The 24,294-nt window shown below is 38.4% G+C and overlaps 2 protein-coding genes across 3 annotated transcripts in view; both read left to right on the top strand.

Annotated features, from left to right (window-relative positions):
- Positions 1 to 9,796, top strand: part of ptpreb (protein tyrosine phosphatase receptor type Eb) — a 29,550-nt gene extending 19,754 nt beyond the window's left edge. Inside the window, exons 12-21 of the mRNA XM_051723389.1 lie at positions 368 to 531; positions 3,001 to 3,136; positions 3,225 to 3,374; positions 3,715 to 3,808; positions 3,943 to 4,019; positions 6,580 to 6,714; positions 6,859 to 6,984; positions 7,107 to 7,258; positions 7,459 to 7,594; positions 8,101 to 9,796. Coding sequence (XP_051579349.1) covers positions 368 to 531; positions 3,001 to 3,136; positions 3,225 to 3,374; positions 3,715 to 3,808; positions 3,943 to 4,019; positions 6,580 to 6,714; positions 6,859 to 6,984; positions 7,107 to 7,258; positions 7,459 to 7,594; positions 8,101 to 8,175 — 1,245 coding nt within the window. The 3' untranslated portion in view covers positions 8,176 to 9,796. The remainder of the gene's footprint in view (positions 1 to 367; positions 532 to 3,000; positions 3,137 to 3,224; positions 3,375 to 3,714; positions 3,809 to 3,942; positions 4,020 to 6,579; positions 6,715 to 6,858; positions 6,985 to 7,106; positions 7,259 to 7,458; positions 7,595 to 8,100) is intronic.
- A 933-nt stretch (positions 9,797 to 10,729) lies between these two features.
- The window catches only part of LOC127455464 (BTB/POZ domain-containing protein KCTD3-like), a 29,513-nt gene continuing 15,948 nt past the window's right edge, over positions 10,730 to 24,294 (top strand). Inside the window, exons 1-6 of one of the 2 annotated variants that reach the window (XM_051723386.1) lie at positions 10,730 to 11,129; positions 23,139 to 23,192; positions 23,305 to 23,350; positions 23,623 to 23,696; positions 23,823 to 23,881; positions 24,151 to 24,231. In XM_051723386.1, coding sequence (XP_051579346.1) covers positions 11,059 to 11,129; positions 23,139 to 23,192; positions 23,305 to 23,350; positions 23,623 to 23,696; positions 23,823 to 23,881; positions 24,151 to 24,231 — 385 coding nt within the window. In that variant the 5' untranslated portion in view covers positions 10,730 to 11,058. Of the gene's footprint in view, positions 11,130 to 22,325; positions 22,906 to 23,138; positions 23,193 to 23,304; positions 23,351 to 23,622; positions 23,697 to 23,822; positions 23,882 to 24,150; positions 24,232 to 24,294 lie in introns of those variants that run through there. The other variant, XM_051723387.1, reaches the window with a different exon arrangement.

Below are 24,294 nucleotides of genomic sequence, written 5' to 3'. Positions count from 1 at the left end.
AGAGCTTTCCATCAACATATGACACATGGCTATTTGATGAATTTCATGTTTTTACTGATTACTATATATACAGTGCAACATTTTCCATAAATTATCAAAACGGAACACTTCTGATTTGTATGCAAATTTCAAAGTATTTGTTCAGTTTTGGTCATAATACCTACATGCATTGTAAAGTAGAGCTTCTAAGATTTCAAAAGATACCTATTTTGTATTTGTCAAGACTGTAGTTGTTAATACTTTTGACAATTATTTTTTTTATCTGAGTTAAAGGGTTACATTTTGTTATTGTATTCCAATGTGCTAAGTGTTTTGAATGCAAGGTGGTGTCCTTGGTTACACCTGTGTGGACTGTGTGGTTTTGCAGCATGCTGCTGATGGTTGCAGACCTCCAAGGTTGGTCACTCAGCTGCATTTCACCAGCTGGCCTGATTTTGGTGTACCCCTCTCCTCTATTGGCATGCTTAAGTTTCTCAAGAAAGTCAAGAGTGTCAATCCTGCCCATGCTGGACCAATCATAGTGCACTGTAGGTAAGACTGCTGACAGCTCATACTCTCAATAAAAGCCTACAACAGACTAATGAAATGGATTCCAAATTAGTTTTTGTGGTTTGGCAAATGTCAAAATGTGTCCATAGAATATTTATTTATTCATTACAAATCAACACCATAGGCAACAACTGATTTGCAATACCACATCTAGTAAAATGTTTAAAATATGATTACTACATATGTACTGTAGGTGAGATTGTAGATAGGCCTAATTATACAAACAGTATGTAAATAAATAGATTTTTATGTAACTTTTCATGCATTTTGCAGACACTTTTATCCAAAACGACATGTTTTTGTGTTTCTCTGTACTGTTTTTCAATTGTTTTCCCATGTAAACATGCTATAGACTTATGTCTTTGACCGCTGCATGACTAGCTGTTTTGTCAGTGTCTCGCATAGGAACGCCATGTTCTTTAGACACCTATAAGAATTTAAACTTTTAAAAGGGGGTCTGGAGACACCTGCGTTCTGCTATATTTGTTATGCTGCGTCTAGCGTTTTTAGCGCAAGAAATTGCTTGCTCTGAACGGCCCCCTACAGTGCATTCAAGGGATACATTTTAGTAGTATGTGTGTTCCCTCCCTTAAAACAAAACAGGAATTTCATACTTCACAAAGATGAATACACTACTACTCCAGACACGTCTCCTAAGCAACCAAATTGGCCCGGTTGCTAGGGAGGGTAGAGTCACATGAGGTAAACTCCTCGTGGTTGCTATAATGTGGTTCGTTCTCGGTGGGGCACGTGGTGAGTTGGGCGTGGTTGCCGCGGTGAATGGCGTGAAGCCTCCACACGCGCTATGTCTCCGTGGCAACACGCTCAACAAGCCACGTGATAAGATGCGCAGGTTGATGGTCTCAGATGCGGAGGCAACTGGGATTCATCCTCCGCCACCCGGACTGAGGTGAATCACTACGCGACCATGAGGACTTAAAAGCACATTGGGAATTGGGCATTCCAAATTGGGAGAAAAAAAAAAACTATATATATATATATATATATATATATATATATATATATATATATATATATATATATATATATTATTCTTGACTCTAATATGTCTTGGATAGTATTTTTCTGATGTAATTGAAACTTTGTGATGCAGCACTTTTCGTACTACTGTCTCCTTAAATGAATCACTTATGTTGTGTTATTCCTCTTTTGTCCCTTTGGATAAAAGCGTCTGCCAAATGTAAATGTAACTAACATTTTATTGTCTATCATTTTGAAAAAATCTACTGTCAGTTAGATTTATAAAGGGGCATGTGAGAATGCTAGTGAGTTCAGTGAAACCCTTGAAAATTTAAACTATAACAAACAGCCTGAAATGCTAAGTATGCAGAAACAACCACCAACACAGATGTCTTGTGGCCTTTTGTGTGTAGAGCTCAGCTGTTTTAAAAAGCCAGACCCCTCATGTGGAACTGTTAACAACTTTAGCCAGAATGACAGACTGACTTATTAAAGCTGTGTGAAAAGTCCCTTACTGCGGTGGAATAACAAGCCAACCTTTGTGTTGCAGACCTTTGTCCTTCCCTGTATGTAGCCAGTGTAAAAGAATAGTGGTGGGTTTTACTTAACTTTGAGCATAACTTTTTTCAGGTGTGAAGCACTATACAGTACATTAAATATGACAAGTATGTGCAGGAAAAATTAGTTAGAGCTGATGTGTGATGTTACAATAAAATACTTGGTAACACTTTATAAAAACTTTCATTAATAAATCATTAATAACATTATACAAAGCTTAACAGATCATTAGTTAATGTATATTCAAATAGTTTGAAATATGAGATAATGTGCTTGTTCATGTTTACTAATAATTTATCTAACATTTACTACTGATCTGTTAAGAATTATGTAATGCAAATTCAAAAGTTATTAAACAGTTTTTCTAGGCTGTTCTTGTTATTATGTGTTGTTGTTGATGTCTGTAGCAGGCATACAAATACATTTTACAAACCACCCCTTATACAAACTTTGTTACAGTATATATATATATATATATATGATCCAGTGCTTTAGGACCATTATTATAGAATTGATCCCATGTTTAATGGAATAGTTCACACAAAAATGAAAATTCTTTCAATATTTACTCACCCTAATGCTGTTCCAAACTGTTATGACTTTCTTTCTTCCATGTAACACAAAAAGAAATGATAGCCAGAATAATATGCTACTATAAGTCACCATTCACTTTTCATGCATCTTTTTTTTTTTCTCAATATAATGAAAGTTAATAGTGACTGAGGCTAACCTTCTGCCTATTTTGCCTGTTTTGGGGTTTGGAACGACATGAGGGTGTGTCAGTGATGAAAGAATCCTCATTTTAGGTGAACTATCCCTTTAATTTATTTGAGCACACGATCTAGCCTAGAATAGTAATACAAATGGAAAAAAAGTTTTCTCTCAACTCAATGTCTTTCTCTCTGTGTGTAGTGCTGGGGTTGGCAGGACTGGGACGTTCACTGTGATTGATGCGATGATGGATATGATGCACGCTGAAGGAAGGGTGGACGTGTTTGGCTTTGTATCCAGAATACGAAAGCAGCGTTGTCAGCTTATCCAAACAGATGTAAAGGACATTCTGCAGCCTTGTTTTGCTGTGCAGATTTTTATTTCAGCAGTACAAAGCCACTAACATTGCTCTGTCTCGCCCACAGATGCAGTATTCATTTATTTACCAGGCACTTTTGGAGCATTACCTGTATGGTGACACTGAGTTAGACATTGCCTCGCTGGAGGGCCACCTCCACAAACTCCACAACACACACACACACATGGACCGAGTGGGTCTGGAGGAAGAATTTAGAGTAAGAAACACTTTCCCCATCATTCAACAGCATATGTCACCAGTTTTCCCTTTTCAGTTATAGTGCTCATACACAATTTGGTTTGCTAAGCGAGAGCATGCACAAATCTCATACAGGATTATGAACATGGAATGACAAATCTTAAAGGGATACTTCACTCAAAAATGAAATTCAATCACTATTTACTCATCCTCATGCCATTCCAAACCTTTATGAGCTTCTTTCCTCTGTGGAACACAAAAGGAGATATCTTAAAGAATGTTACAATTGAATGGCAGAATGTGTTGTTGTGTTTGACCTGAATTTATGTGATCTGAACTTTTGTTTGGAATTTCCATAGAAACTGACTAATGTTCGCATAATGAAGGAGAACATGAGAACCGGAAATCTGCCTGCCAACATGAGAAAGAACAGAGTATTGCAGATCATCCCATGTGAGAATATATATATATACAAATGTATCATTTCAGTCCTTTTTGTTTTCTTTCTTTCTTTTTGTTTTCTTTCTTTCCTTCAAAAATGTATCCATAACTTTCCTAATGTAATCATTATCCTGTCTTATTGCTAGATGACTTCAACAGGGTAATATTATCCATGAAGAGAGGGCAAGAATGCACAGATTACATTAATGCATCTTTCATAGATGTAAGTATACTGTTTAATAAATAAATGTGCTATTAATATGTAATAATACTGTAATTACTAATATAAAACATCTATAATTTCAAATAATGGCCTAGGAAAGAATGTATGTTTGGTTCACTCAAGTGAAAAGCAATTGCATTTAACATGTTATTTGTTCAGTTCTTACATTCTGCGTGTATTAGTAAATACTGTTTAACCTCCTGAGACCCAAGGGTGACTGCTGTGTGCATTTTCCATTCCCCTCTTTGATTTGTAAGCACCTAATACACATGCACCTAATAAACATGCAAAAATAAATAAATAAATAAATAAATAAAAAATAATTCTAGAGCAAATTTACATTTTACATTTATTCATTTGGCAGACGCTTTTATCCAAAGGGACTTACAAAAGAGGAACACATAAGCGAATCATCTTAAGGAGACAGTGGTATGAAAAGTGCCATATTACAAAGTTTCACTAGCATCAGAATAGTAGTATTCAAAACAGATTAAAGTGCAGCAAGATTTTTTTTTTTAAGTGACTGGTTAAGTGCTCATGGAAAACACGTGTTTTTAGCCATTTTTTGAAGACAGAAAGTGAGTCAGCTTCACGGAAAGTGTTTTGGTGCCTCTTTGTGTTGGTACAACAAGGCGACGTTCCTTAGCTGACCGCAGGCTTCTAATGGGCATGTAGCTCTGCAGAAATGATTTTAAGTATACTGGAGCAGACCCAGTGAGAGCCTTACAGTAGTCCAGTCTAGTTATGACAAGTGACTGAACAAGAAGTTGTGTGGCATGTTCAGAGAGGAAGGGTCTTGTCTTCCTGATATTGTAGTGTGTAAATCTACATGATCTTGCAGTCTTTGAAATGTGGTCTGTGAAATTTAGTTTGTTATCGATGGTTACCCCTAGATTTCTGACCGTTTGGAAGGTGTTACTGTAGTTGAACCCAGCTGCACGGTGATGTTGTGTTCAACAGCAGGGTTGGCTGGAAAGACAAGGAGTTCAGTCTTGGCTGGGTTGAGTTGCAGGTGGTGTTCCTTCATCCAGGCCGAGATGTCTGCCAAACAGGCAGAGATTCGAGCAGTCACTGTGGTGTTGTTGGGCCGGAATGACAAGTAGAGCTGCATGACATTGGCGTAGCAGTGGTAAGAGAAACCATGTGCCTGAATGATGGGTCCCAGTGATGTTGTGTATATAGAGAAGAGAAGTTGCCCAAGCACTGAGCCCTGAGGTACCCCAGTAAGTAGCTGATGTGGCTTGGACACCTCACCTCTCCAGGCTACCTTGAAGGACCTACCTGAGAGATAGGAATTAAACCAGTCAAGCACAGTTCATGTAATGCCCAGCGAAGAGAGGGTGGAGAGTAAGATCTGACGGTTGACTGTGTCAAAGGCTGCAGAACAGTCCAGCAGAATCAGGACGGATGATCTGGATTCAGCTTTCGCCCATCTCAGCGACTCAGTGACAGACAACAGGGCAGTCTCGGTGGAGTGTCCACTTTTGAAGCCTGACTGATTGTCATCCAGCAGCTTGATCTGTTAGAGATAGGCAGAGATTTGATTGAAAACTTCCCTTTCAAGTGTTTTTGCCATGAATGGGATGAGAGAAACTGGTCTGTAGTGTTCTACTTGTGTGGGGTTAAGTGCAGGTTTTTTCAGCAGCAGGGTTATGTGAGCCTGCTTAAATGTAGTGGGAAAAGTGCCTGTAAGTAGAGATGTGTTAATTATGTGTGTGAGTGCAGGTAGGATGGATGGAGAGATGGCCTGGAGAAGGTGAGAAGGAATGGGGTCAAGGGAACAGGTGGTGGGGTGGTAGGAGAGGAGGAGTTTAATAAATAGTTTTCCTAAAAATTGATGGCAACATATGTGGACAGCAGGTCCACAAGTCAGTTTTTTTTATTTGTATTAAATAGTTTATTAGTGTTAGTTATTCATGTTTTTGAGACATTACAGACATTATATCAGAAATTAGCATAATTTTGGTCAGATTTTAGGAGTGAATGCACAGAGCTGCATAGAGAGCTATGGGATGCTCCCTTGCTCCCTATTTAGATAATGACTTAACCTCCAGTGTGCTGTCTGTCTGCACTGGTCTCAAAACTGTTTAAAATGCACCTCATATTCATCCTAAATCCATATACAGTATAAAGCCTCTGAAAGCAAAAATGTTCAGCTTTTGGATGAACCCACTGATTCTCATTGTGATAATACACCGTAAATATAGGATTTCTAATGTAAATTTTGTTATAGTACACATTAGTGTACATTGTGTTGTAATGTAAAAAATTAATTCGGTTTCTTACCAGATGTAGTTTTGTTGGTGTTTCTCCCATAGACAAACTCCGCTATGGTCAGCGCCACTTTGTTTTTCTCACATGACTCAGTAAATCAAAAGTTTAACCCTTTACTGACAGCACAGAGTCTCCTGAACTGAGATCAGTCGGTTTAAATTAATTTAAATTATGTGTTTCATATAGCGAAGCCAAAATACAACGTCCACGCATGTTTACGCGTGTCGTACAAGGTTATAGAAGGCATTATAAAATAGACGTATAACAGTATGCATTACCTTTGCAGGGTTACAGGCAGAAGGATTACTTTATAGCAACTCAGGCACCATTGGTTCACACTGTACAGGACTTCTGGCGCATGGTTTGGGAATGGAAGTGCCACTCTATTGTTATGCTTACAGAGCTAAAAGAGAGAGAGCAGGTACAGTTTTTGTATTTAGATATTTATCTTTATGTGTATATATTAATTTACATAATTAACATTAATTAAAAGGACAAGAGAGGTAATCTTAAAACATTCGTACAATAACTTCCTGTCCTTTTCTCGCTTTTACACTCACTCCAGGAAAAATGTTTCCGTTACTGGCCAGCAGAGGGCAGTGTTTCATTTGGAGAGTATGTATTGGAGCTGAAGAGAGACACACTGTGTGAGACTTACAGCATTCGAGACATGCTGCTGTCCTATGCACCTGTGAGTTAAATGTGCAGTGAATTTGAGCATTTTATGGCCCATCATATGCTTCACTTAGGAGCTTAATTTATTATGGTGAAATTTGTTGACCGTGCTACGGCTGTATATTGTTCTGTTTGCAGGAGAAGCAGACTCGTCTAATCAGACAGTTCCACTTCCATGGTTGGCCAGAGATTGGAATCCCATCTGATGGAAAGGGAATGATTGATATTATTGCTGCAGTGCAGAAACAACAGCAGCAGTCTGGAAACAACCCTATAGTGGTGCATTGCAGGTATAAACACAGTCTCTATCTCTTTAACTCTCTCTCTCTCTCTCACACACACACACACACACAACCATATATGTTCCTTCCTATAATGCATACTTGAAAAGGCATTATAGCAATGAATGATTTATTTATTTATTTTTAAATACATTTGATTTGTGTGCAAACCTGTTATAAAAGTAATCTTTCTTTCTGGGTGACATCAGTGCTGGTGCAGGCCGGACCGGAACCTTCATTGCTCTAAGTAACATTCTAGAGCGGGTCAAAGCAGAGGGGTTACTAGACGTATTCCAGACTGTGAAGAGTTTACGCACTCAGAGACCACATATGGTCCAAACTGTGGTAAGGATTTAACACACTAGCCTGATATACATACAGTGGCCCCCCAAAATATGGGAATGCACTGTATGTAATGTACGGTATGTCACAAATTTACAGTATGAATGTCATAGTATTAGTTAGCAAAATATCAAATATCAAACCAAAACCGTTTTAAACAGTAAGTGGCATTTACAGTATTTTAAAGAAAGATAGGGCACATACACTTTTCATGCAAAATAAAATAAAACAATAGACACATTGTTCAAAATGAAGACAAAAATATTTGGACACTTTCTGGTTGTCAGACTGACTTTTTGAAAAATGGCTCAAAAAAGGAAAGTTAGTTCTGAGAAAAGCAGAGAAGTAATTTACTTGCAGACACTGCTTGGTTTGATATTTTGTATCAGATGCAATGAAAAACATTGTACATTTTGCATAAGTGTCCAGATATTTTTGATATACAGTATATGCTTAAATCACATCATTGTGTGAATTTAAACTTGATGTATTTTACTCTGTCTTCACAGGAACAGTATGACTTCTGCTACAGAGTGGTACAGGATTTTGTCGACATCTACTCTGACTATGCTAATTTCAAATGAATACTGCTTCTCAGCAAATAACATTTATATTATATTTATAGGGGTCATGACATGAGGAATCAAATTTCCCTTGATCTTTTGACATATAAGAAGTTATTGTACTATAAAACATACTGTAAGTTTCAGAACTCAAAACTTCCCCCTCACTTAAAAAAGAGCATTTGTTGTAACCAAGATGCATTTGGAAATTTCCTCCACATTGTGATGTCACACTGTGGTAGACATTTGCATCTGACTGCCTCCATAACAATACATCAACACCTACTTTACCTTTAATTGCAGTGAGCAGTGAAATGGTAAGCAGAGAGAGCAGGTCAGTCAAGAACAGAAAGACAGTCAGAACAGTGGGCATGTACTGTCAAGTCTTAAAGGAAAAGCACCACCAAAACCTGCTTGTTTCTGATAGAGGGTCTGAATGAGGGTGGAAAATGATCATGTTTTACAAATATATGACTGTTTTTTGTGTAAAAAAAACTTTACAAATGTTATAAGTGAACCTCAAGCAACATATTAAAATAATAAATAAAGGGCATGTCATGACCCCTTTAAAATGAAGAAAAATATTACTGTGGCTTAGTGAAACTCCACACACTTGACACTTACTGTTCTTGTCATTTATATTCAATAAGGTAATATTTTGAATATCACCAGACTCCAGTGGCTTTACCACATCAAGTCTTTTGCATTGTTTTTGTTCCATATGTGTCAGTTTTCTGTATGGACAAAATTATTATTTATTTTTTTTTTGACCAGCATATTTTCTGTGTACATTAACACCCTTTACTACAGAATTATTTTGAAAAATTGTGTTCACGTTAATTTATATTTCCACGACTGAATTAGTGTAAAGCATTCCATTATCAGTATCTGTTCCTTCTTATCCTGCTGCTTGCTTCCCTGAAAATCTTTGCATGATTATTTGTGTGTACTTGTGTACAATAAGTAATTAGGATACTTCCAAATTTTAATTATAAAGCAGTTCTTGGCCAGATTCTGATTCGTATCAGTAATGATAAGTCATTTGTACCATATAAATGTTCTTCACCTTTCACCTCACCTTCACATCCTAACTAAGATAGCTAACCACCTCATGAAACTTTAGCAGGCTTAAAGTTTCTATACGATAATGCTCTTTATAACTTAAAGACTCAAGCCAATTAATATGCTTGAGATGTGAAAGAAATTCTGTTTAAAATGCTTTAGGAACCCTTTTAAGCTTATGCCTGGTTCATGACAGACTATGAATATTTGTATACAAGGTCAGATATGGATGAAAAGAAAATTGTTTCTAAGGAAGTAACAAATCTTGTAATCTTGGTATTAATATTTGGTAGTTGATATTTCAATTGATATTTGGTAGTAAGTCTGAAGTTATTAATACATGCTATAAAGCATGGTTTTGTTAAAACTTTCATTAAGATTAACAACAGTTTTCTTTTAATACCCTACCATTTGTCTGCTCATTTTAATAAGTTCAAAGATAAAATAAAGTCCTCTGTGCCATCAGAAAAATATTCTTTCAACAGGGTGATAAATAATGAAGAGAAATGAGAAAACATATGCCTTAACTGTACAACATTATTCCTGGTTAACACTGTTGCAATAAATGTTTTAGTCAAAACTTGTCTTTGTGCTCTAGTCTAGTTTTTGTTTATGATTTGCACCTTTTGACTCGCATACATAAAAAAGACCCTCCATGCTAAATGAATGGAAGTCCCCAAATTAAATACTGTATTTAAAACTGCCATCAGTGATTACCTCTTCTGACATAAGTAAGCATGAAAGGCATGTTCCACTTTTTATGACTGTAATATTCTTATAAATTAAATATCTGGACAGGACAGTTTTTTTATTTTAACAAAATTTGTAATACATACTACCTAGTTCACTAGAATTGTTGTACATATGCTAAAGTAAATGACACACTATTATCCATAAGTTTTATATCAGTACCTAAAAACACTAACTTGAAAACTGATTTGGAAAGAGTGACCTACACGACTGTAAATAAACAATGGTAAGCAAAATGGTTGTCCAAAACAGGGTGTAGAGGCATTATTGTTTTATTTGTAAGGCATTTATAAAAAATAAAATAAATAAAAAAATAAAAATAAATAAAATAAAATGACCCACTTAAAAGTGTGATGTTGTGTACACTTTTTCTACGCTCAAATTTAAAAATAAATAAATAAATAAATAATAATTCCATAACCAGCTGAAATTTTTGTCCTTGAGGCATCAAATTATTTTACATTTGAAAATATAATATAAATTAGTATTTTATGCTGTATAAAGTTCCAGTAGTTTGCCTTTTCCCACGATGTTTTGATAAGGACTACTGAAATTCTTATATTCACACATTTCACTGCAGTGGTTAAAATCATTAAGTTGGAGTGACTATGCCTTGAAGAATCGGATCCCGTATCGTTCCTTCGGAATAGACTGGAGAATATGTTTTCATCAGCCTCTAACCCCATTTCTGCCTTCAGCTGTGTCCAACCTACTGCTCAAGACAAGACGCACTGCCTGTAAACACTGGGCGGGGTCTGCGTCCTGTGGCAGGAATGACGCTATCCGATTGGCTGACGCTCTGATCGAATCCACAGAGCTCCAGCGTTCCCGTGTCGCACAGGCAACAGAAAGAGGCCATTAGTTGAAGGCAATGTTTTCAATTGTTTATTAAAGCTCTGAAAATGGGGGACATTGTGTGCGACCAGCCTAATCTATGAACCACCTAACACGCCCTTCTTATGACGCATAATGTATGGGGCTCGCTGGGATGTGAGGAAGAATCAAGAAGATCTTCTAGAATCTGGTTGGATAAATGCACAAACTGGATAAAATTGGGATTATTCCACCTCGATAACCGTGCTGAATTAAAGGATGGCTGGAATTGGTAACGGTTCAACATCGGGAATGGGTGACATCATCCAACTAAATGTCGGAGGAACGAGGTACGCTGACGTCAAGACTTCTTTAGATAAACTCGGCGTCAAAATATTGTTTTATTTGAGATCAAAGGCTACGTCACAGCGCAGCAGTTTTTAACTTTGATGTGGGGCGATCGTACGGCCCATAAAGTGATTCTTACAAAACCTGTCAAATGTCCTGGTCTTGTTTTACTTCAAAATTAAAAGAAACAACACATTATATTTTTATTATAAATTATATAGAAAATGAATAATATTTTAGGGCCTTTAAGATTGTTTACATTGTGACATTATTTTATTGACATGCCCATTAACCCCCCCCCCCCCCAATTCTCATTACCGCAACACGAAAAAGATGGATATTATGATATTTTCATTACCTCAATGTGAAAAAAAGCATTGAAATTGTACATCATAGTAGTACACTCTTGGTACTGCATTTCATTTTCACTGATTAAAAAAAAAAAAAAAAAAAAAAAAACATTGTTCAACTGCATCTTATTTACTATAATACAGTATATATATATATATATATATATATATATATATAAAAAAGACTCTGTCATGGTAATGAGAATCATCATTGAAAACAATGGGGACAGTAAAAGTAAAACGTCCGGACGAGTTACGGTAATGAGAATTGGGTGGTGGTAGGCTATGCAAAAATCTTAATGGTCCTAAATGTTTAAAGGAATATTCCGGGTTCAATACAAGTTAAGCTTAATTAACAGCATTTGTGGCATAATGTTTATTACAACAAAAATGTATATCTTTTCTTAAAAAAAATAAAATAAAAATCTGTTACAGTGAGGCACTTACAATGGAAGTGAATGGGGGCCAATCCGTAAATGTTAAAATACTCACTGTTTCAAAAGTGTAGCCACAAAATGTAAACAATATTTGTGTTAACATGATTTTAGTATGATCAGATTGCTTACTAACCTTTTCTGCTGTAAAGTTATAGCCGATTTTACAACTTTTTTGCCATGATGATGTTCTGTAATGTCAACAAACCCTAAAACGACTGCAAAAATGACGATTTAAACAACTTTACATTTAAAATAATACACACGTTTTAATAAAATAATGAATGTTAGTCCTTTTATAAAATTATAAGCTTTACATTTCTGCCTTTAACCCAGGGAATTAAAAACAAAACGTTTTTCAAATCGGTTCGTTCTGAGCAAAAACTTTATTTTTTCGTTCCGCAGACTAAATTCAAAATGGCTAGAACAAAAAAGAATGGTTAATAACGTTCTTTTTAAAATAACAGTACTCTGGGCTAAGGGGTGGGTTAAATACCAATTGCAGCGTTGCCAGATCTCACAAGAGAAGCACGATTAGGCTACGCCAGTCACCGCGGTGCAAATGCAGATGCGAGCGCTTCGCCAGCGCATGGCCAACGTGTGGTCCCGTTGTACATACATTACGTGTTTATTGAAAAATAAAATCTGCTGTCGTGCCCCTTGCGGGAACGCTGAGAATGCAGCTCGTACTTGCGTTAGGTTATGAATTGCACTCTGACACATTTCACAATGTAACAACACGTGAAATCGAGTTTGCGTAGCAAGATGCGTCTGGGTTCACGTACTTACGTAGAGTATGTTTGGGCATTAAGTTAATGCGGTTCCAGAGCGTCTTTAGACCATAAAATGTTTTACTTCAAAAGTTGCTTTATTAATCAGGATGTTATGAGCCTTTAGTAATTAACAAATATATTTCTGGTCTAATTTTGTGAAATTAATCAAATGTCATCATCTCTGTCATGCATGACAAGGAAAGACAATAAAATTACTAGTTTGTAGCCTAGTCTTTCTCACTTTAATGAAAATATAAAAATGGTCCATTCAGACTTCTACATTTTCTAAATTTTCTCTCAGGGGATACCCCTGAACCCCCATACAGTATCATTCCTCAGTCACAAGGGCTTCAATGCAAAATATAAAATGTAACAAAATAAAAAACATTTTGAATGTAAAAATTAAATGCTGTAATTATGCTTCAAAATGAACAGAGGATCTTTTAACATTCATATCCAACTTAACTTGATTGATAAACTCTATAAAATATTTAAATATTTTGGTGGAAGATCCCTCAGACACCACTGCTTTGGCTGTCTCTGGTCCCCCAGTGCAGTTTTGTATATTTTGACTGTTTAGTATTTTTTTTCTTCTGCCAACTTGGAAATTCAAAAAAATGTGCAAATGTGAATGTATATCGTGATAAATATTGATATCGAACGATATGAAAAAGAATATTGTGATAATATTTTTGGCCATATCGCCCAGCCCTAGCTCAAAATAAGCCACTTGCCTCAAAATAAACAAAACATTATCGGTTTATCACAATAGAAATCGGAACAAGCATACAATGAACAGTTAAGTAAAATTTTTATTAAAGATCTCTTTCTGAGTCAAAGCTCGGCAGCATCAAATCTGTATTAATGCATCATATCTAACAATAATTCAGTGAAGACTTGAAAACAACAGAAAAAACTACATCTAATAATGTTTTCCTTGTATCTGAATTAGTCGTGCATGTATATGTAGTAATTATAGATGTTAAAAAGGTCTTCATTCACAGAATACAACATCCACAACAGACAATTATGCAAAGAAATGTGTGATGCACAGAGGTGGAAAGCAATGAATTACAGCTACTCTTGTTACAGTACATGAGTACATTTTACATCTACTTTAAGTATAAATAAATAATAATTATTTTACTTTTATTTGTGTTGATTAAAAATGAAGCATTCAGCTTCGCTTCAGTTATTTTTCACCACAATATTTCAGAATTTTTGGGAAGTTTTTTGGGAAGAAGTAATCGGCAAGTTATAAGCACTAAATCTGTTTATAAACTAAAACGCGCTGTGCGCGGCACGACAGAAGCCTGCAGGGCACAGCATCATGAGCACAGCAGCTTGCATAAACTGCTGCGGGTGTCCTCTCTTCTCTAGCTTCTCCAAGACTTTCGGCCCTGTCACAATACAAGAATTGTAATACTGTGATTTTCTGCATATTTCATTTTATTCTGGAAAGGAGCCATTCATTCAGGTACGAGGGAACCGTCTGAACACGTTTTAACCACTGAACAAACTTCACTTGTTTTTAAGGTAGGCAATGTTTTAACTGTGTCAAACATTAACACAATGTAGTTTGACATATATGTAGGGTTATCTTGTTTACTTGCTACTATATGTCTAAAACAAACTTTTAAACACCTTAGAGAGATACAGTGCCAATAGTGTCGGAAATGAACGTGAACTCGAGGCAAAAATGCCACCAAAATGATCAAAAATATCCCCAAAATTCAAAAAATGGAGGCAAAAAATGCCCTTGTTTTCTTAATAATATCTGATATAGTTACAATTACAAACATTGCGATTTTCTTTTGACTTTTCACTGAACATTATTTTTTTTCCCGCTGTCCGGTTCATCGCACCATCTGTCAGTCCGCACCAGTTTGGTATTGTACTCCCGTGTTAAATTCCATAATCGTTCGCCCCTCTTGTTCAAAATAAACTGTCCTAGCGAGTAACACTCTCGCTCATGGTGCTGCACTGCTTTTCCCTACCCTGTGTTGCTGTTTATTTGTCTGAAAAGCCTCACCCGCTAGAGGCCAAAAGTGCGCAAGGGATGGATGTTATATAAAGAAGGTATGAGAAATCACAAAACATAATTGTGGCGGCGGGGGCGTGGTTGAGCGTTCATCCAGAGAGAGAGAAAGCGGTAAGGGTGCACAACTGAGCGCTATAATGTCTAACACCTGTTTTTGATTGTAGTAAGCACTGGGGAGAGCAATAAAAGGAGAGACCATGCCAAAAACAGAGAGAGAGAGAGACACACGTGCTTCAACCCCCAATGTTGTCTGTTTATGTTGTAGCTGAAAAGCTATTTTTGAGTTGTACCATATTAAAGACCAACCTTTTGAGTTGAAGCCTCACGTTTCCCGTTTCCTCCTTGCACCCTACAACGAACCCCATTAAACTGGTGCCAAAACCCGGGATTTTGGAGGAAATATATGCCAGCATGGAGTCCTCACCGTTGGCAGAAGTCATGAAGTCCCTCGCCAGTTTGCATCATGCTCAACATCAGGCCCTGCTTTAGCTGCGTCAGAACCAGGATCACCAATTCCAGGAGGTGCTCCAAGCTCAAGCAGAGGACCAGCACATGATATGGAGCTTACTGCACCAGGAGAAAGCGCCATCCTCGACCCCGGACACAGCAGCCCCCATGCCTCCGGTCGCCCTTATGAAAATTGGGGCAGAAGATGATCTGGAGGCATTCTTAGACCTGTTTGAGAGGACGGCCGAGATCTGGAGCTGGCCACGGGCAAAGTTGCCAGCCAGACTCATCCCACTGTTGTCCGGGAAGCCCAGCTCGCAGCGCAACATCTACCGGTGGCGACTGTCCTGGTGTACGATGAACTGAAGAAGACCATCCTGCAGTGGGTCGGTCACAGCCCCGAACAGCACCGACAACACTTCCGTTCGATGAAGATGGACGTGTGTGGTTGCCCATTTGCCTTCACTCAACAGCTCCGGGATGCCTGCTGGAAGTGGCTGCTGGCTGAGCACAGCGACGCCGATGCCTGGCGTCGCTGAAGGAGGCCGTCCAACTGGCTGAGGACCATATGACGGCGTATCAGAGGGCGGAAGAGCCTTCCCACTCTCTCTCCCCTCCCTCTCTCTTTCCCCATTCTCTCCCCTCTCACTCTGTCCCTTTTTCCAGCCAATCCCGGTTCCCCGGAGGCGCGGAAATGTACTACCGAAGCCGGCTCTCCGTTTGCGGGGGTTTTCCCTGCTGCCAGTGGCCTCGATGTCTCTTCGCTCTCCCCCTCAGGTGGTCACACCCACTGACACAGGTGCAGGCGTAATGCCTGGGCCGGCCTGCTGGAGTTGCGGGGAACCCGGGCATTTCCGGGACCAATGCCCAGTGATGGAGCTGGGAACATTGGTACGGGTCCCGGACACTCCACGGGCTGCCCCCTATTGAGCTGGAGCATACAGAATACCAGTGAGTGTCAAGGGGAGTACACATCAAGCCTTGGTGGATACTGGCTGCTATCAGACCACTATACATCAATGTTTGGTTCAAGACGAGGCTTTGGGCACAGGTAAAAAGGTGAGGTTGAGGTGTGTGCATGGGGATATTCACAATTATCCTGTAGTGACACTCATTATTAAATTTGGGGGGCAAAAGCATAGAGTGGAGGCTGCAGTTAGTTCCCACCTCACCCATCCACTAATTTGGGGAACTAATTGGCCAGAATTTCAAACACTGTTAAAGGGCATATGTGTGAATGGGTCTTGTGAGAAAATTATTATATGTGAAATGTGCGATCCCTTGACGGGGAGGCAGTGCCGGGGTGGTCTTTGTCAGTTCCATTTCAGGATGACTTAAGGGAGGGGAGGCTTTCACGGGGATGTTCGCAGGTGGTGTGTGGCATGCCGTGAATGTCAGCTGGTGAATCCGCTGGCCACCCCAAGAGCACCATTGCGCCCCCTTCCGTTAATCGAGGTCCCCTTCGAAAGAATTGGCATGGACCTTGTTGGGCCATTAGAGTGGACGGCAGGCGGACATTGCTTTGTATTGGTTCTGGTGGACTATGCAACACGATATCCGGAAGCAGTGCCTCTGCACAACATCTCAGCTTGTAGTGTTGTGGAGGCACTCTTCAGAATAATATCCCGAGTGGGGATTCTGAAAGAAATCCTCACTGATCAGGGCACTACGTTCATGTCACATACAGTTGAAGTCAGAAGTTTACATACACTTAAGTTGAAGTCATTAAAACTCATTTTTAACCACTCCACAGATTTAATAATAGCACACTATAGTTTTGGCAAGTTGTTTAGGACATCTACTTTGTGCATGACACAAGTAATTTTTCCAACAATTGTTTACAGACAGATTGTTTCACTTTTAATTGACTATATCACAATTCCAGAAGGGTCAGAAGGTCAGAAATTTACAGATACTAAGTTAACTGTGCCTTTAAGCAGAAAATGATGCCAAGCCTTTAGACAATTAGACTCTGATAGGAGGTGTACTGAATTGGAGGCGTACTTCTGGATGTATTTTAAGGCCTACCTTCAAACTCAGTGCCTCTTTGCTTGACATCATGGGAAAATCAAAGAAACCAGCCAAGACCTCAGAAAAAAATCTGTGGACCTCCACAAGTCTGGTTCATCCTTGGGAGCAATTCCAAATGCCTGAAGGTACCACGTTCATCTGTACAAACAACAGTACTCAAGTATAAACACCATGGGACCATGCAGCCATCATACTGCTCAGGAAGGAGACACATTTGGTCTCCTAAAGATGAACGTAGTTTGGTGTGAAAAGTGCAAATCAATCCCAGAACAACAGCAAAGGACCTTTGTAAGTAAAGTATCTATATCCACAGTAAAACGAGTCCTATATCGACATAACCTGAAAGGCTGCTCAGCAAGGAAGAAGCCACTGCTCCAAAACCGCCATAAAAAAAGCCAGACTACAGTTTGCAAGTGCACATGGGGACAAAGATCTTACTTTTTGGAGAAATGTCCTTTGGTCTGATGAAACAAAAACATAACTGTTTGGCCATAATGACCATTGTTATGTTTGGAGGAAAAAGGGTGAGGCTTGCAAGCGGAAGAACACCATCCCAACCGTGAATCATGGGGATGGCAGCATCATGTTGTGGGGGTGCTTTGCTGCAGGAGGGTCTGGTGCACTTCACAAAATAGATGGCATCATGAGGAATGAAAATTATGTGGATATGTTGAAGCATCAGTCACAAATGGGTCTTCCAAATGGACAATGATCCCAAGCATACCTCCAAAGTTGTGGCAAAATGGCTTAAGGACAACAAAGTAAAGGTACTGGAGTGGCCATCACAAAGCCCTGACCTCAGTCCGATAGAAAATATGTGGGCAGAACTGAAAAAACGTGTGCGAGCAAGGAGGCCTACAAACCTGACTCAGTTACACCAGTAACTGAGTGTCTGGAGGAATGGGCTAAAATTCCAGCAGCTTATTGTGAGAAGCTTGTGGAAGACTACCCAAAACTTCTGACCCAAGTTAAACAATTTAAAGGCAATGCTACCAAATACTAACAAAGTGTATGTAAACTTCTGACACACTGGGAATGTGATGAAAGAAATAAAAGCTGAAATCATTCTCTCTACTATTATTCTGACATTTCACATTCTTAAAATAAAGTAGTGATCCTAACTGACCTAAGACAGGGAATGTTTTCCACAATTAAATGTCAGGAATTGTGTTTAAATTGAGTTTAATGTATTTGGTTAAGGTGTATGTAAACTTCTGACATAAACTGTACACTACGTGAACTATATGAATTATGGGGTATTAAATCAATTCGCTCCAGTGTTTACCACCCACAGACAGATGGGTTGGTGGAATGGTTTAATAAAACCCTGAAAAATTAGTGATTAGTATATTCGTACACAAGGATGCTAGAAATTGGGACAGGTGGCTCGATCCCCTGTTATTTGCAGTTCGAGAGGTCTCACAAGCCTCCACAGGGTTTTCCCCATTCAAGCTGCTGTATGGGCGGTGACCACGCGGTTTGCTCGACATCATGCGGGAAGCTTGGGAGGAGGGGCCTTCAAACAGCAAAAATGAAAATCAATACGTTCTTGATCTTAGAGCAAATCTCCACACTTTGGGTCAACTAACACAGGAGAATTTGCTCCAAGCACAAGAACGTCAAAGCTGACTGTATGACAGGGGCACTCGGCTACGGGAATTTGCACCAGGAGACAAAGTGCTTGTGTTACTCCCAACGTCGAGTTCTAAATTACTCGCCAAGTGGCAAGGGCCCTTTGAGGTCACACGATGCGTAGGAGACGGAAGACAAACAGATAGAGGTAACGCACATCAAATATACCATCTCAACCTCCTGAAATTATGGAGGGAGGCAGTCCCTTTGACGTTGGCAGCGGTGGTCCCGGAGAGGGCGGAGCTCGGGCCGGAGTTGAACTTAAAAACCAATCGTGTCACCCCACTCACTTGTGGGGACCAGCTCTCACCGTCACAAGCAGAGGTGGGGTCTTGATCTTGTAGTCTTGGTCTCAAGATGTCGCGATACCATATAAACGTGGTCTTGGTCTGGGTCTCGTTACCCAGTGTCTTGGTCTGGGTCTTGGTCTCAACATTTAAAGTCTTGGTCTGGATCTCGGTCTCGGCCTATGTTCTTGATGGTCAAGACCACTGTGTATTTACCAGTGCACTAAATGCGATTATTATTTCAGCCACTAGTTGGTGCTGCATCTTTACCATTATTGAGAATTTGCAAGCACAGTACTTCTGCCTTGGTCATACCACATATGTAGGCAAGCACCATCTCTCATCACATGAATGTAAGTGCAAGAACTGTGGTTTAACAACACAAAGCAAACATTAATGATTTATGATTACATCTGCCATGTAGAAGCCATGGCTTCACTCGGGGTAATCGCGCAACCCAATAAGCTTGTAATGTTGCGAGGTGTTCTTTATTGGTGGGAGTAGGGCTGAATGATTATGACTAAAATCATAATTAAAGATATTTTCCCCTGATATTGTAATTGCTATTAATATGATCTATTACTATAATTTTATTGCATGCCATATTTATGCAGCTACACATCCCAAACAAGCTGAGAACTGTGTTCCTGAATTAGTTCATTCTATTTATTCATTAGTAGCCTAAATTTAGACAGTGTCCAAACGGACAACTTTACAATGTTCCTCTTCTTGGCAGCATGAAATAAAACTTATTTAAATTGTGATTAAGTTATATACAGAAAGCGAGCAAAACTCGCTCCATTTATAATCACTGAAGCTGTCAATCACTTCAGTTAAACGCAAGCTCCCTGAGTTCTGCACTCTCCCCAAACCTCTCATTATAATCAATAAAACTGTCGTAATTGCACAATAAATTTCTTATTTACATCGTTTTTACTCCTTGCTTGAGAATGCGGCAGTAAGCAAGCACGTACACAACTCAGTCTGTGAACAATGGCTGAGCCAGTGACTTAAACGCCTCTGATTGGTCGTTGCATTTATGTGTTCAGCTGACATGTCTTTGATTTAAAAAAAAAAAATAAACAGTATTATTTTGTTAGAATAATAATGCATAAGAAACACATTTCTCAATTAACCATACTTTTGGGAAGTCAATTATTCAGTTCGTTCAAAATGTCATTTTTCAGTTATTGCGTATATTTCACATCTGCATTTTTCTTCCTTTGTTTCTTCACTGTTATTTTCAGTGCATAACTTTATGCATAGTTGTTTGAATTAGTTTAATAGTATACATATTAATAGTGTACATGCAGTGAAAGTCAGACTAATGCCATGCAGACTTCAATTTTTGTACACTAGCCAATTCAAGTCACTTCACTTTAGTTGTATTATTTTATATATATTTGGATTACGAAGGCATCTTGTAAAACTGGACTGTTTTCTCTATATAGCAGTCTGGAAAATGTCAGAGCCTGCAGTGGTAAAATTTGCATTTGAAAATTTTTAAGAAGATTCTGAAAATAAGAAATGGAGAGCAACATGTAAAATATATCACGCGTTAATACGTGAAGCACGTGGTACAACATCATCATTCAATAGGTAAGTTAGTCACATTGTCTTTGACATGTTTTTTTGAAATATTATTTCCCATTTGCTAGACTGCTAACTTTCCTTAAAATGAGAATTTTAACATATAACAATATTAAAGTACATAACCATGCCTACCAATCTGCAAACTCTTTAAAATGGAAATTATGTAAAATGATATTTGATTTCATACTAGTGATGACTATCATCACAAGGCAATTTAGGCCAGCCATGTTTTCAATGAAAATGACAATTCTTATTATCATATTACAGTATTTTGATTTGTTAATGAACAGGGGTATTTTCCAGAGGTGGGGTCTTGATCTTGTGGTCTTGGTCTTAAGATGTCTCGAGACCATATAAACGTGGTCTTGGTCTGGGTCTTGGAGAGTCTAGTCTTGGTCTTGTTTTGGTCTCAAGGGGTCTAGTCTTGGTCTGGGTCTTGGAGGGTCTGGTCTTGACTACACCTCTGGTCACAAGTCACAGAGGTTGCCAGGTTGCAAAAGGAATTTGCAGACATGTTCTCCCCTCTGCCTGGTCATACAAACTTCATTCAGCACCACATCGAGACTGCGCCCCGGGTAATGGTACGTAGTAGGGATGCACCGATACCACTTTTTCTCTTCCGATTCCGATATTGGAAATCTCAGTATCGGCCGATACCGATCCCGATCCGATACCAGTGTTGTTTTTTTGCATAATCAGTTTAGAATATCTTTACATTATTGTGTGGAACTAATTGGGTGTACTCTTTAATATGTAAAGAAACACAAACCTCTAACTCCACATTATTTCAATATAAATGTATAGCTTATTAAGAAAAACTTTATTGTTAACTAGTATACTGGATAATGTAGCAGCAAAATTAACAGTAAAACAAAAAATGTTCAGCTTGTATCTGGACTTTAAAGGGTTCAGATCTCTTTTTTGTTCAATTTAGTTGTAAGATATCAGCTCACTTTTCATTCACACAGTTATTTTTGGAACCCATTCAACTTAAATATTATTATAATTTGTAAACAAATGATAATAATAATATATTATAATAGTAATATATAGTAATAAATCTCAATCGTGCACCTTTTGTCACGGATCCACCGGTCTCTCTCTCTCTCTTTCTTCCTCACTGCCGTCAGCACTCACTCTCCCCTGAGTTCTGATTACACGCACCTGCATATCATTAGTGGCTAATCAAGGACTGCATATATACCCCGCTTTCACACACACTCTTTGTCTGTTCTCATCGTTAGTATCTCTGAGACTCCACACCTTTCTACTATGTCAAACATTCCTGTGTCTTCATTATTGCCTGCAAGTATCACAAGACTGTTCATCGTGTCTATACCCTGTCTGGATATTACTCACCTGCTGTTTGCCACTCTGCTCAACTGGATTTACTCACAGTGTTTACATCATTTTTTCAATCATCTGTTCAATAAACCCTGCTACTGAGTTCATATCTCTGCCCCCGTGACACCTTTAACTTTTAAACCCTCACGCTTTTATTTTGACATTCTAAACTCTCCAGGAAGTCCTGTATGTGTCTCTCTGTAGGCAAGTTCACAATAGTTTAATTCACTTCTTATTCAAATTCTGGTAAAAATACACCTCCGGTGCTGTTCTAAATGCATATAAGTGAACCGAACTATTGAGCATCTACATCTGAGATGTTGCTCGAGAAGCGCTCAAATATTGTGCACCGCTCTGAAGGCTAAAAATAGCTGCGAGTGTGTGTAAACAGAGCAGCACCATTCAATAATGCGCTGGAGCTGCGTGTGCATTTTATATATTTACTTATTAAACACAGCCTTTTGTGATTCACAGAGCTATCGCATATCTTCAAGTGGCTTTGAATAAAATGCATGAGTCATATGAACTACTTTAATTGTGTTTTAATGGTTCTTTTATATCATTTTTTGAGCTTGACAGTAACGAACATGACTAACACACAGTATCGGATTTGGATCGGGCTCCTCGGACCAATACCCGATCCGTTTGAAAACGTCAGTATCGGAGCCGATACTGATCCAGGTATCAGATCGGTGCATCCCTAGCACGTAGCCATCCCTACCGACTGCCTGAGCACAAGAAAAAAGTAGTTTGGGAAGAATTAGATGCAACGCTCGATATGGGAGTAATAGAAGAATCCCACAGTGATTGGTCCAGCCTGGTTGTTCTAGTCCCTAAGAGCGATGGGTCAGTATGGTTCTGTGTGGATTATAGGAAAGTCAATGCAGTGTCTAAATTTGACGCATACCCAATGCCATTACAGTTCACTTTCTTCCTTTCTTATAATTTAAAACTAATATGACTATCCCACATATTATGTAGAAAACATTTTCTTTGTATACAATCATTTGTGAAGTAACATATCTCATAAGTCAATGAAAAATTGAAAATGATATAACATTTTATTTGCATGCTTTCAGATTTAGCACTTCAAGACAGACTCTGACATGGATTCCTGACTCTTTCTTCTCAAGGTAAAATAAGATCTCTGAAGCTGCACAGAGAGCTCTGTTAATATATTGTATATGCACTCTCATTTTTCTTATAACCAGCATTTTATAACGTTATCTGTTTGTTGCTCCCCAGTTTACTTAGTGGGAGAATATCAACACTACGGGATGAAACTGGAGCCGTAAGTAGAAAATTGTATCATGCTCTGATTTACCCATAAATCCTATGAACCTACTGTAATTACCTATAAAATGAACAAAACAACAACAAATGATGTCAATACTGATTACTAAAGGTATGCCTTGTGGGTTTTTTGTTAAATATATATCTTTCAAACTAATCCATTATTCCAGAAAATTTTTAAATGTTTTCCAGCTCAAAGCCAGTCTGTAATTTAGACTCTAAATTACTTTTCTATGTTTTTTTTTTTTTTTTTTTTTTTTTTTTTTTAAGATATTTATTGACAGAGACCCAACAACATTTGCCCCTATTTTAAACTTCCTTCGGACAAAAGAATTGGACTTAAGGTAGGATATGACAAATGCCAATTTATTTACCATCACTTATAGGATTGGTAAAAATATTGAAAAAACAACACTGAACAAATAATACTGATTCATGCAGGTGTGTCATCTCCCTGCTTTCTCTGATAGGGGGGTTAACGTAAGCATCCTAAGACATGAAGCTGAGTTCTATGGTATTACACCTTTAGGTAAGGCATAACCACACCAGACATGTCTGTTTAAAGTTTATTAGTTATCTAGTTTTACACTGTGAACAGTGAACACAGGCAGTTTAGGAGCTATTTAAGGACCTAAATTAGGTATTTCTACCTGATTTGACCTTCAAAAATCACATTCACTGGTGTAACCTATGTGTGTATGTAACCTAGTCCCAAAACTATTACTACTAGTGTGCCTAAAATCAATGCTTTTTGTGGTATTCTTATCTTATTTTTCTGTCCGTCCCTGATATGGTTAGTACAACGTTTACTTCTTTGTGAAGAACTGGAACGATCTTCATGTGGAAGTGTGCTCTTTCATGGCTACCTCCCTCCACCAGGTATGGTGAGAACAGATCTGTAGAAACACCTCAAATGTTCACAAAAGAAAGAGAGAAAACCTT

The sequence above is a fragment of the Myxocyprinus asiaticus genome, chromosome 17 (genome assembly GCF_019703515.2).
Source record: "Myxocyprinus asiaticus isolate MX2 ecotype Aquarium Trade chromosome 17, UBuf_Myxa_2, whole genome shotgun sequence".
Lineage (NCBI taxonomy): Eukaryota > Metazoa > Chordata > Actinopteri > Cypriniformes > Catostomidae > Myxocyprinus > Myxocyprinus asiaticus.
Note: the sequence above shows the minus strand (reverse complement) of the source record. Positions and strands in the feature narration are given on the sequence as shown.